The sequence below is a fragment of the Pempheris klunzingeri genome, chromosome 6, assembly GCF_042242105.1.
Source record: "Pempheris klunzingeri isolate RE-2024b chromosome 6, fPemKlu1.hap1, whole genome shotgun sequence".
Classification (NCBI taxonomy): Eukaryota; Metazoa; Chordata; class Actinopteri; order Acropomatiformes; family Pempheridae; genus Pempheris; species Pempheris klunzingeri.
The window spans coordinates 7,104,768-7,118,432 of NC_092017.1; the positions used below are offsets into that span (position 1 = coordinate 7,104,768).

The following is a 13,665-nucleotide window of genomic DNA, read 5'->3' on the forward strand; positions in this document are numbered from 1 at the left end:
TGATGATTCCGCTTTGTTAGTCAGTTCACAATGTGCCTTTGACATAGAATCATGGTTAGTCATGGTTTAGTCAACTTGACTAAACATAAAGTCAAGTTAAGTATATGGCAAGTGGACAACAGACTCTCATAATGTGTTTTGCCTCAAACAGCAAACAGCAAATTTGCTCAAATCAAATCTCTTCATGTCACCTGCAGGGGAGTTTCAATATGAGGTCATCATTCATTAAACTTCCTAAGGAGGTTAGTAGATCAAAATGTATCAGGTAATTCTGTGGTTCAAATTGAGTCTAATGCCTCTCTAAAAAACATAAATAGAAAAAAATGTTTTAAAAAAAATGTTAGCTGCAAAAAATTGCATGTATAGCGATAACATAATCAAGACCTGACTATGCATGTAATTCATGCATGTAATCACCCTTACTAAGCAACAACAGGCCCACTAATGTACTGTACAAAATAAGGTGATCACAATAAGAACCCATTTAAGTGTAGGGCATCTGAACTTAATTAGTGAAATGGTTAACATTGCAGAGTTTAGTTTAGGATCAAGCAGTAGAACATGTCTGGTGCCAAACACCAATATCTACAGGTATTTGAGTGTACTAGAGACAAGAATAGGAGTAACCCTGGGCAAAGATAAAGCATTTCTGGATCTAAATTGTTTCAGTGTGTGGGGGATAAAACTTGGAACCGTCTACCAGATAATGTGAGATTGTCGGAATATATTACAGTTTTTAAAAACAGGTGTAAAACTTTTTATTTAATGAAATGGAAAGAGTATAAGTGGGTGAATCTTTTTAGTAGTTTTATTTGTGTTTTCTGTGTCTCAATGTTTCCATGTTGGACTGAGCCTGTCTTTTTATGTGCATGTTTGTTATTCTGGTCAATAAAAGTGTGTTATTATTAGGTCATATTAAGACAGAATAAACCCAAACCAAACCCAAAATGCCTGAATTCACTAATAAAGAGCAATGCAATGTGCATAAATGTCACTACACAGTGACTACTGCAGATAATGGCCCTCAGGGGGCAGCTGACTGAAAACAACCGGTCACATTTGCATAGATGAAAACACATCAACGTATGCATCTGAGCAACAGGGAGACGCTGACATGCTTAAACTAGCCATAATGCTCACTGCTGACCTGCTGGGGGTGGTGTTGTCTCCATGGTGAGGTTTTCTCTTGGAGGAGCGTACAGGTGTAGGTGTGGGTGGGCCGGGCCGCTCCACCAGCCGCAGGGTCTGGAAGGCGTGGTGGTTCAGGCTCTGCTCTGTGAGAAAGCGCTCGGTCGGGTTCAGCAGTAGCAGGTTCTAACGCACAAAGACACAGAGGGAGCCTGTGAGTCCTCCAGACACCCCAAACATCCAGATCTCACAAACACACTGAAACAGTCATGCTATTATGAGTCATCGCCATTATCATAAAAGTCAGGCTGCTGCTACCTTTAATTGTGTCTTACAGTCACCAAACCAAATAATGATGTGAAATATGATTTGTCACATTTGCTTTTTGTCTGTTCAAATATATATATAAATAACACAATACCTGCAAATTGAAGATAGTTTATGAACTCTGGGTTTATATAACTAAAATTGGTAGTGATAACTACTTGTCTCACTTTCCCAGGATAACAACAGAACTTAAAATTACTCTTTGAAAGGTAGGCAGTTTTGCATTACCAATTAGCAAACACACTTTGTTGAATTAATATCTAAACTGTACTCAAGAGAACCTGACTAGTGATGAGAGAGTTGCCTGTCCTTGCTGAAGCCAGTCCTGAGATGACATTATGTTAGCAGTGAGTCATTATCTGCTGGGAAAAGCGCAAATGCACAAGCACAGCCCACATTCTTGACATGGAGCTCCTGTTTACAGTGCAGACACAGCAATAACAGCAGTGCTGGAACCAGGATATGAGCTGAGAGATGCTGAAACAGTGAAGAGGCATCATGCAGTCACGACGTAAACACGATGATAATGATGCAATTATCAGATGTCTCGTTTATGGGATTTTATGGTTAAAGAGTGTTTTTTTCATGAAAGCGTGTCGACAGGAATGAGCTGAAACCAGACAAAAGGTTTAAATAAAAACATCTCCACAGCAGAGCAGCCTCACCAGACCCTGCGGTTCCCTACCTTTAGTAGATCCAGGAGGGCTCCACCGATGATTCCCAGGTATCTTCGCTCCAAGGTTTGAGGGTGGTTCACAGCAGGGAACTAAAACAGCGAAGAAACAGTGGGTAACATTACAGCCAAAAACACAGCCACAACAAATGTCCAAGTGATAAATGATCAAATAATAACTACTTTGTAGAGAGAACGATATCAGCTACCTACATTTGGTGAGTGGAGTAGAGGAGTGTGTGTAATCAACTAGTTTTTATTGAAAATGATGTTGGGGTAACAGCCTTACTGTCAATTATAGGAACAGGTTCAACACGTTTATTAAAAGGGCTGGCTTCAATATTGTTCTATATTGTCAGCTGTGAAACTTTTGAAAATCATGTGATCCTTGACTGTTTCCCGGAGATATGGACTTTGTAGGGCTTATTTATATATTTAATACCTGTTTTATTGGTCCTGTTTTCAGGTGCATCATATGTGGTGGCCTTTTATTTATTAACTGACTGTATTAAGGGTAGGTGGGCTGCTGCTCTACACCAATGACCTCTTGGGATATCTTTTACTTTGCAGGTTAGTGTCACTACTTAGTTAGCATGGAATATCATGTAAGTATAATGATGCTCTCGTAAAATACTTATAAATGTCCACATATCATGTCAAGCCAAATACAAATGTATTTGTATTTTTAGCAGCATATGGATATAAAAATTGGTGAATGGGTGTATTTTTAAATTTCACTTTCCTCTGATATTATCCTGCTACTCCTGAAATTACATTTTGCAAACACTGTTCACTGACTCACAGGAGCACTGCTGCATGTGCTCTCTTCCAGTCGTTCTGTGTCAACCTCTCATTTTGACAGAATTTTTCTTCTGACTATCGTGGATCTGCTGTTTGCCAAAAAATGTCCAGAAGCTGTTCTTTTTACATCACACATTTCCAAGTGTTGCAGAAAGCACACCGTAGGTGGCCAACGTGATAAAGCAACCATCAAACATCCTGTGATCACTCACAAGTGCTGTGTGGTTTCTTGCCGGTCTGATGCATTAATATTTTAAGAAAAACTGTTTGCATGGTTCCTACAACCACCAACCTCCTTTCTCATGGTCTCCTCTGCTAGTATTAAGATAATCTGATTGTGCGAGGGGGCTTACAAGTGAATGTCCAGTGATCAGTGAAGGATTTTTTTAGCAGGTGCTAGATGCTTATTCTATCTTTTCTGACATGTACCTGGAGAAAGCATGTTACTGTAGAAAAACATGCACACTTACATGCATTTATGAGCTGAAATTCAGATAAGAATTTAGGCTTCATACCATCAAATTTTGCTACACCCATTCATCAACTTGTATACCCACATGCTGCATTTAAAAAATGCAGCATTATCAAGCAGCATCCCTATCAGTGGGTATTCACTGTCAGGTATTCACAGAGGGGCAGTTTGCAAACTAATAATTATATCCTGCGGCGTGGGCAGACAGGGGAAGGAAAGGACGACCCAGGTCTGTTGTACCACCAGCCTGCCACAGAAGACTTATCACAGTCTTCCTTCACTGAGCATACAGAAAACATGATACACGATGAGTCATTGTGATCCAATCAGTCACGGCACAGCAAACTGAGCCAGGAGAAAAAAAAAGCGGAGAGTGCAGAGACATGGCGGTGAGAGAAAATAAATAAGGGAAGAAAGAAAAGAGGAGGAGGCAGAAAGAGAGAGAAGATGGAGTCGGTGCGGTGGAAGAAAAGCAAAGGAGCAGTAATAAGAGCAACATGGAGGGATGGGTCAGCAGAGTGAACCGTAGCAACGTTTAGGGTAAAGAGTGTTACCCGCAGCCCATGGAAGCGGGGGTTGTTATAGAAGAGCTTCATCTGTTCTGGTGGCAGGGGTCCCAACACTTTCTGGATGGTAAAGAGCTGGTCAATCTCACTCTCCCCCGGGAACAGAGGCTGCCCGTCACTCAGCTCTCCTAAGATGCAGCCCACTGACCACATGTCCACTGCCTTCCCGTACGGCGCCCTGGGACCACAGATTTAAGGTGTTGGTGATTATGGCCAGGCATTAGTATAGCTGCAAAAACAACTAATCAGAGTAGTGATTGAGTTCCTGGACAGGGCTAAAGGAGAGCGGACGTACCCAAGCAGGAGCTCTGGAGAGCGGTACCATCTAGTGGCCACATATTCGGTGTAATTGGCATCAGTCCCCTCAGAGAGATTACGTGCAAAACCTGGCAAGAAAAGACAGAGGAAGCAATATAGTATAATGAGGAGCTTTTTGATATGCTCTACATGCTGAGACATCTAAAAATGATTTTAGTCGAGCACCTCTCTGGACGCTCATTATGACTCAGAGATGTAACTTAGAAGTTGATCGAGTAAGGCAAAAGCTGCACTCATATAAGAGATATGACAAGCCCTCTTGTGACACACTGCTCTGATAAAAGTAGTAATATATATATTATTTAACACATACCCAGTCAGAAGGATTTTAACTATTAAATGATAAAGATCTGAATTCATTTTCATTTTGTCATAATCCAGTTGTTAGTTAGACAGAAGTAGTTGAGCATCATTCACTTTAGTAATTGCCAAGAGCAGCTTGATACCACTCTCATTTCTGTACACTGAGTATGACTCTACAGCCAGGAGACTGTTAGCTTAGCATAGCATGAAGGTAGAAAGCAATAGGAAACAGCTATCCCGGCTCTGTCCAAAGCTAAACATGCCGGCTCCTCTAAAGCTCATTGTTAACTTGTTACATCTTGTTTGATTAATTTGTATAAAGGAAAGTAAAGAAAGTCACTGTGCTCGCTAAGATATAATCTTACACATCACTGTCAATAAAACCAAAAAAAAAATCAGCTTGGTAGATAGGCAGATTTTTTTAAATCTTTGGACAGAGCCAAGCTAGCTGTTCATCCCTGTTTTCCAGTCTCTGTGCTAAGCTAAGCTAACCAGCTGCTGGCTAAAGTCTTACATTTAATGATAATAAATTAGATCAATATTCTCATCTAATTCTCGATGGGAGAGCAAATAAGCATATGCCCCAAAATGTCAACCTAGTCCTTTATTTAAGCACACTCTTTATCCTCTCATTTCTGTCTTATTTTAACTATTTAGGTAAAAATCTGAATTTATTACCAAAGGCGTGACTATAAATATGTATGTGTATCTGCATAGACAATTGCATCATAATCTAATACATTTCAAGGAAATCGACTCAATTACTCTCTTGCCGAGAATTGGATGAGAATGGTTAGCTTAGCTTAGCATAAAGACAGGAAACATGAAGACACAGTTGGCCTGGCTCTGGCTGCCAGCGCCTCTAAAGCTCCCAAGTTAACATGTTATATCTTGGGGCTCTTGTGTCAGAGGTCCCGTGGTGGATTTGTTATCAGTGGACAGAGACAGGCTGGCTGTTTCCTCATGTTAATGCTTTATGCAAAACTAAATTGACTATCTCCAGGCTGGAGCTTCGTATTTAGCGTACAGACATGAGAGTGGTAACAACCTTTTCGTACAACTCTTGGCAAGAAAACAAATGAGTGTCTTTCCCAAAATGTCAAATTGGTTCTTAAAAAATGCCAAGGAAATAAAACCACGAACAAAACTGAAGTCCTCGTCAAATGAATCATATATCTGCTTAGAGTGAAAAGGCAAAGCTAAATCTGTCCAGGAACATTTTGTGTCACTTTACCAATCCTGCATTTATAAATGCTTAATGGAAAAGGAAAAATGGCCAAACTGATGCAGTCATTTTCAGTGTGGGCACTTCTCAAACTTGCTTGCGCCAACATTGAAAAATAAAACAACACACAACAACGACAGTAAATGTGCGGTAAGACATCGTCCCAAAGGTAAAGCTTCAGAGCGGGGTCTGTTTGGCCTAGGTCTGTTCTCTCAATGCCTTTGGCTGACACAGAGCAAACAGCACGTCTTCAGTCTCTCACTCCAGATTGCCTACACGATGCTGGCTGTGCCATGTTTTCCGTTTCCCCCGTTTTGTTGTAGCGCTACCAGATTGAATCTAAGCATGACTAGCCTCTTGTTTTCCAACACGTTTCATTAATTGATATGAGGGAAGAATGCACAGCAGTGGCCTGAGAACCAGGAGAGAGGGCTGCTCACACAGCTTTAGATAACCGGATGAAGCCTGCCTGCTGCCCCTCTGAAGCAGCCAAATATAGTCTCTGTTGAAAATACTCCCTTTACATCACAGCTTTGACTGTTCGGCCACCTTCCTCGCAGCGCTTACAGCTCTTACTGTGTGAGTATTTGATTGAGGTGCTCACCGAAGTCACATAACTTGAGGACGTCATCAGAGCTGATGAGAAGGTTTTCAGGCTTTATGTCTGAGGATGAAGAACACAGATGGGGAGTAAGGCAACACATAAGCTGGGGAGGGGCATCATTGTTACATCATAGATACCATGATTTCGGCAACCACATGTTCATCTGTTTCATTCATTTCATTCGAAAAATGAAATTCTTTGTTAAAAAAAATGTATTCACAGATTGTAAAGAGAAACCATAACTTATACATCCAACCCCTCGATAACAGTGTCATATGTGTGCCTGGGTGTACCACAGGCCATTTGGATGCCTGCTCTGTTGCATTCAGTGTGCCAAAAGCTCACATGGGCCATCTGGTTTCCTGCCCTGCTGCCATTGATTCGCCTAAAAGCTCACATCTTGTGAACAATGGAGTGGTTGGTTACAATGCATCATGCATGACATGTTTCACGAGAGAAGACCGGGCAGACATACACATCCATACCGTTTTACAGTGAAAATGAACAGTACTGATTCTGTTTGTTCTTCAAAATCTAGGCACAGATGGTGCAAGAATTTATCAACCCGTGGATTTAGTGAAAAAGTAATTCTCTCCATAATCATTAACATTATTCACAATATCTATCCAGTCCGTCTTTGTTGGAGGTTCGGTCTGTAACATTTTTCATGTTACATCTTTCTTGCTGGCTGCCAATAATATCTTTACTGGATATTTGCCTTTTACCTGTTAATGCAATATGCTGCAACACTGCCCAAATAGATTGTAGAGAAAGAGCAGTCAGTTCCTTCACCAAAAATGCTGCATTGCCCATTACGTCCTTCCAGTGTGACCAAATGGCTAAAATATAAGGAAATGACCAGCCAACTGTTCTCTGCCAACCCCTGACCATCTAAGCTGTCAATACACATTTTAACTTTGGAGTTATAAGGTATCAAATTAGATTCTGCCAGCAAAAATCTCTCCCAAGATGAGAGCTGGTGGACGTAGACTATAGAGAACACATATATCCAGACGGTCTTCTGTGACAAGTTCAGCTTTTTTCTCCAATTTTAATCTATGCTTTTTTGCTGAGTGTTTCTTAATGGATTGGATACTTGAGTGAAAAGTTGAGACAAGTTTCCAGTTCACCTTATTTTTATACATGTCAATAAATATGTCAGTGACGTTGGTATCACATTTGTCTTTCGTTTCTTATATCTGAAATTTTCTGAAAGCTCTCCAATACTCCCTCAGATGAAATTGAACAGGAAGAAGTGTTGCCAGTTCTATACCAGTGCTTAAACCTCCCATCAATCCTTGCTGACTTGAGGTCCAGGTCAAAAATGATCCATCTCAACAGTCTAGACTGTGTTTCCAGTAGTGGTGATTTACATTCCTTAACACCAGATTCAAACAGGAGCTTTAGTCCATTGATTTAAACCATATGAGTAATGCTCATACAAAGTTTTGCTAACCAGCATAGATTCTAATAGTATATCTAACTGTCATATATTTCCAAGCCTTTTCATTTAGTTTCTAATTGTTTTTATCATGTTGCCTACTAAAGAAAAGAAAATGGTAGGAAAAGAGAGATTTTACCCCGGTGAACTATGTCATGCTTATGGCACCAGTGAATTGCTCTGATTAACTGGTAGATGTAGCTGCGCGCTTTCTCAGTCGGCACACCATTGGGTAACTCCTCGAGCAGCTCAAGCATGTTCTAAAAGAGAAAGAAAACACCACCAAAACATCAGCGTGATCCCCACACAATCTGACAGCAATGGTAATAAAAATCTGTGCAGACCTCGTAAAGGAACGGTCTGTAGGAGAGGCTTACCTTCTCCACATACTCAAAGACGAGATATAGCTTTCCTCTTCTGCGGAAGGCCTCTTTAAGCTCAACAATATTCTCCTGCTTAAGGGTGCGGAGCATCTTAAGCTCCCGTAGTGTCGTTTCTTTAACTTCTTCATTTTCTGTGTGGAGGTGAGACAGAGGGGGAATCAGGATCACATTGGGCTTACAAGCAGCAATGAGAGTGAGGACGTGGAATTGATTGACACTAATAACACCAATAAAAATACCTTCACTGTCCTTGAATTTCTTAATGGCCACTATTTCATTGGTCTCCTGCAATAAAAACACAGATAAGAATAAATCCTACTGTTAATTGCTGCAATCAATACATCATTACAGTGGGAAAACACAACAGCAGGGATGGAAACACATATAACAGGGCTACTAGTGATGATAAGTGGACAACACAGTTTTACATTCAATTGTGTGGGCTTTGGCTAAACAGATTTAATAAAACTCAAATGTTCCCAGAGTCCAACTATTAAATGCTCACTACAGAGGGCACTGCTCTTAAACTGAGACCTGCGTCTGTATCACGTAGATCAGTGGTTCCCAACCTGAGGGTCAGGACCCCCCCAAGGGATCACAAAATTAATCTAAAGGGATGTAGAATGATTATTGGGCCTGGAAAAGGCAGGTTGTTTAACTCTAACTGACTGTGAACCAGTCTGATGTTGACCTGTAATAATTAGTTGATTAATCGACTAATCCAAAGAAAGAAAATAAATGTGCAGCTATTTTGTTAATCCATTAATTGTTTTCAAGCAAAAATGTCAAACATCAGATGGTCACAGGTTCCAAATGTGAGAAATGACTGGTTTGGCCTTAAGCTCACATGAAACACAAACTCAGTCAAACTCAACAAAACATTTAACTCTTGGAATCATCTTGGAATCTGGAAAACAACCAGTGGTGTGTGAGTTTAGCTACACCTGGTAGAGATGATAATGTTTAGTTGCAGCCCTTGTCTGAAGCCTCTTGTCAAATCCAGTGACATCAGAAATGCACCCTGTGAAAGTGGCTGCAAGTGTACTTTGCTTCATATTAGGGGGTCACAACCATAAAAAAAACAGGGTACTACTATTCAAGATGAATGGGTGACCGCTGAATTGTAGGACAAATAGGACTTGTGCACCTTTAAAAGTTTAGCGCTTGCAAAAACAATTTGTTTACAGGCATGAGTGACATGACATAATCAACAATACATGGAGCAAACAAAGAAATTCAGGACCAATCACCACTGAGTCACTGTTTGCCTGAGACACTTGTCAGCATCCTTCCATGAAGTTTTCTGTGAGAGACGCCCCACCACTAGCCCCGTTTCTCGACATGTCCTAGTTAGGCCTGGTATTTCTGCCTATGGCTCAGAGCTGTGCTCCAGTTTCCCCCCCTCAGAAAGCCAAAGGCAGCATCGCACCACTCCAACATGGATGACAGTGAACAGTGAGCCCTCCTCCCAACGCGGAGAAATACAAGATGACTCACAGCACGGTCAGCTACATGAGCATCACTGTACTGTGCACATGCAAGGTAGGAAGCCTGAGTGAAGGGAGATGATGCACTGCAGGGTATGAATTAAATAACCTGCTATATGTCTGAATGTTGTTTAGACTAATAGAAGAAATCATGATCAGTAGCTACTTTACAGTGCATGTCAACCAGAATCAGAAGTCCTAAAAACTGTTTGTCATGGGTAGGGTATTTGTTGTTACTTTTGGACAGATACAGACAAGCTGTTTCCACCTATTTCCAGTCTTGCTAAGTGCTAAGCTAAGCTAAGCTAACCTCCTTCTGGCTGTAGCGTCATATTTACTGCATAGACATGACAGTGGTATTGATGTTGTCATCTGACTGACGAAAAAAACATTTATTTGCAAAAACGTTGAACTATTCCTTTAAATGTCAGTTCCTCTATTGGCCTACAAATGCAAAATTGGCAGAGGGTGGAGAGTGATGGTTTGTCAGCACGTTTTCACAGGACTTCACGAGTGCCGACAGCACAGATTTGGTCCTTCAGAGTTGTGAAGGGCATAAAAGTGAGTCCTCAAATACTGTAGAGGGCTCCCATTGCCCTCCCTTCCTCTAAAGACCACCCAAACTACCCAACTAGTAATTTTACAACCTCAGAGACCAAAGTTAACCTGCTAAAACGGTTTGCTTTAATTTACAGCACATTACATCAGTCATTTATGTCAGTTAAGGTTATCACTGCCTCAAGTAGGAACAGTGAGAGATTCGGTCAACATAGAGTGTAAAACCAATAATACTGCACTTCTCATATCTCATATTTATTCAAATAACTTTTACAGTTTATTATGTGTGCATGTTTATGTTGGTGGGATCAGTGCAGTACACCAGCTGCTCTCAACCTTTTTGTGAAACATTTTATTTTAAGCTCTTTAGGAATTCCCATGTGGCGATGGACTGTGAGGCTTATTTGTGTGGGAGAGAAACCAAGCTGGGTAAATTATTATTTACTATGAACATGCTGTCCCTCTCCCACGACCTGAATTGCACAGATTAAGGGCTTAGGTCAAACAACACCATCTATTCGATACCTCCTGAAGCCAGGTACAGTATTTATTTCCAGAAAACATGAAACTTTCATTCATGTTACAACACTAGCCACACCAAATCAGCAATGCCACTGCAGGTGTTAGGCCTTCAAAAACAGCTGAGAGATGGTGATGAAGTTGTGATTAAATCTTGTGATATATCACTGGAAATCATAAAAAGCACATAATCCATCATTAAGTCATTCATTCATGATCTTGAAGAAAGTAGTTATCTTGTGTGATTTTCCAGGGCACAGATAGTCAGTGAAGGATGCAAGTCACACTCATGCTGTGCAACATTTCGTCATGCATGATGCTGTCATATTTGTCATCCGGTTTGAAGTGCATGCTGCCAAACTGTAACAATGAACCCACCATTGAGGGCATTAATTTTGTGTCAAAGACTTGCTTCTGCACAGAGCACAACATGATCAAATTAATAATGCCAAGATCCCATGTTACATCTCCATTTATGCTGTCCAAATAGGGACATCAAATGTGAACTGCTCGGCTGTGACATTTGTTAATAACAGCCTGCTGGTTCTCTGGGATGATGAACGCTGAGAGCACAAAGCCAACGAAAAGTTCAGTTGATAGCAGGGAAATGACCTCAAACAAAACACACTGCAAATGTATTTTGGTTGCAAATCAAATTTTTTCTTGGTAGATTCAATATGTAGCACTCAGACAGAGCTCTGTCTTTTGGCCCAATGAGCATCTCACAACAGCAGGTTGCTAAACCAGCAGTTCGGGTTATGCAGGGGACCGCGGGTGGTGTTCAACGTGATAACAACAAAAGGCCCCAAAAGCCAGTGGACACAACCCCTCTGAACTTTAAACTCCGGGTGGAATAAGCAATGCAAGGTCATTCACTAAAAAGCACAAAAAGCACAAACAAAACTGGTGCTCATGACCTGGCAGACTGTTGTGTAATAACATATTTGTGTAGAGATTTCTGCTTTATGTGCATTTTGTGAGGGTACATGAAGGTTTATCACTGTATTTCTATTTCATATGCGCTGGTATTACAAACTGAACTAGAATTTACTTACTAACAGGTCAATAAAGAGCCACATCATGAGGCACAAAGAGAATAGGAATGACAAACTGGTCTGCTGCAGCATGCCATCTGTTGTCAACAAAACCAAAAGCAATGCATTTCTTCATCCTTCCATGCTGTTGGCTTTTGCACAACACAATCTCAATCTGCAGCATGAGTCCTATAGGGTTATTTACAGTAACATGGACCTGTGTGGTTTGATTACACAGTGGACTGGTCACCCTGTGGTATATGCCTTGACAAGTGCCAAGCACAGGCACAAATCACCCAGGGATGGACAATGACTGTGGTGAATGCAAAAGCCACAGAGAAACTCTGAATGAGGGAACAGCTAAACCAAACTATATGTTAGACGAAGACATTTAATGCTGGGATGCAGCATTATGACGTAGTGCTTTGCATCCATTGTTAGCATTAAAATGTAGTAATAGAGGACTTCAGAAAAAGATGTGAGGCTCCAGTCACACAACAGGTGGTCCAACAGTCTGCGTTCGACAATGCTTCAGAATAAGACTTGAAGTAGGCTTCATTAATCAGGGGACGATGACTTTAACATTCAGACAGGAAGCGCGTGTCCTCTCCACATCTCTCTGTCTCTCTCTCTCTGGCTCCTGATAGGACCACATAGACAAGTGCTCCACTCAAGGTGACCCATTTAATGCTAGATGTGAAAGTCCTTTTTTCCTCTCTTGTCCCAGTTTCTGTTCGCTGGGTGCAAAAATAACTGTTCCCTTCAAACGGGGCGGATAGACTTTTTTATTTTCTCCACTAAATAAATCTAGATGTTACTGACAGCCACTCAGCTTATTTAGGAGGAATAAAATGTAAGCCTGCCTGGCGCATCAATTCTATTATCTGTGGAAAAAGCGCTATTGGTTCTGCGACCTAAAAAAATGAAGCTGAAGCAATGCTAAAATAAAAGATCATTTAAAAAAGGAACATTTATGATCAAGATAGGACAAACAACAGATGACTGCAGTGAGGTGGTGACTCACATGATGCTGCATGGCAGTTCATAAAACAGCAACGGACTTAATCGGTCTGGTTAACACACTAATTACTCATTTTTGGATCACTGTGCTGTACCTCTATTGAACAACTCAAAGTTACAGGCAAAGGCAATGCAAACATTAAGGAATCCCTTCCAGCAGATAATAGATTTCCTCTCAGTGGGCAAAGTGACACAGCATTAAAGAGTCAATTATCAGTGAATCATGCAGAGCAGAATTGAAAAAGAATTTTCAGTTTTGAGCATACAGTGTTAACTCCTCTCATCAGCTGGTCATGTTATTCTAGCTATCAGCCATGGTAACTGGTCAGTTGGTATTTGTTTTTCTAGTATGTGTATATACTATGTATATATGTAAAAGTATGATTCATAATGTCTGAATGTGGCCATTTAAAACACAGTGGAGACTCATGACATGACATGACATGACTCATTTCTATGACATGAGCTTATCGTTGTGAAGGAAGCTTATTAATAAAACATGTAAAGTGAATATGCTATTGCCAGCAGCTGGTTAGCTTAGTTTAGCGCTAAGATTAAAAACAGAGGGTAACAGCTAACCTGGCTCTGCTGAGACTAGTTGCCAAGCAACCGGTAGAAACTCAGGAAGTTATTGGTCTTGGCCAAAAAAATAGTCCAACACATGCTACTGTATACAGACAAGATATATTAGTGAGCTTAAGAGTTGCTGGTCACCTTTGGGCAGAGCCTGGCTAAATGTTTCCCCCATTTCCAGTCGTTATGCTAAGCTAAACTATGCTAACCAGCTGCTCACAGTATCTTAATAT

At 40.8% G+C, this 13,665-nt stretch overlaps 1 protein-coding gene across 1 annotated transcript in view; it reads right to left on the reverse strand.

Annotated features, from left to right (window-relative positions):
- LOC139202323 (cyclin-dependent kinase-like 5) overlaps positions 1–13,665 on the reverse strand; it is a 38,209-nt gene that overhangs the window by 5,508 nt on the left and 19,036 nt on the right. Inside the window, exons 5-12 of the mRNA XM_070831761.1 lie at positions 8,481–8,526; positions 8,236–8,372; positions 7,998–8,118; positions 6,418–6,477; positions 4,263–4,353; positions 3,956–4,145; positions 2,141–2,221; positions 1,148–1,314 (exon numbers count right to left, since the gene is read on the reverse strand). Of these exons, the coding sequence (XP_070687862.1) occupies positions 1,148–1,314; positions 2,141–2,221; positions 3,956–4,145; positions 4,263–4,353; positions 6,418–6,477; positions 7,998–8,118; positions 8,236–8,372; positions 8,481–8,526 (893 nt within the window). The remainder of the gene's footprint in view (positions 1–1,147; positions 1,315–2,140; positions 2,222–3,955; positions 4,146–4,262; positions 4,354–6,417; positions 6,478–7,997; positions 8,119–8,235; positions 8,373–8,480; positions 8,527–13,665) is intronic.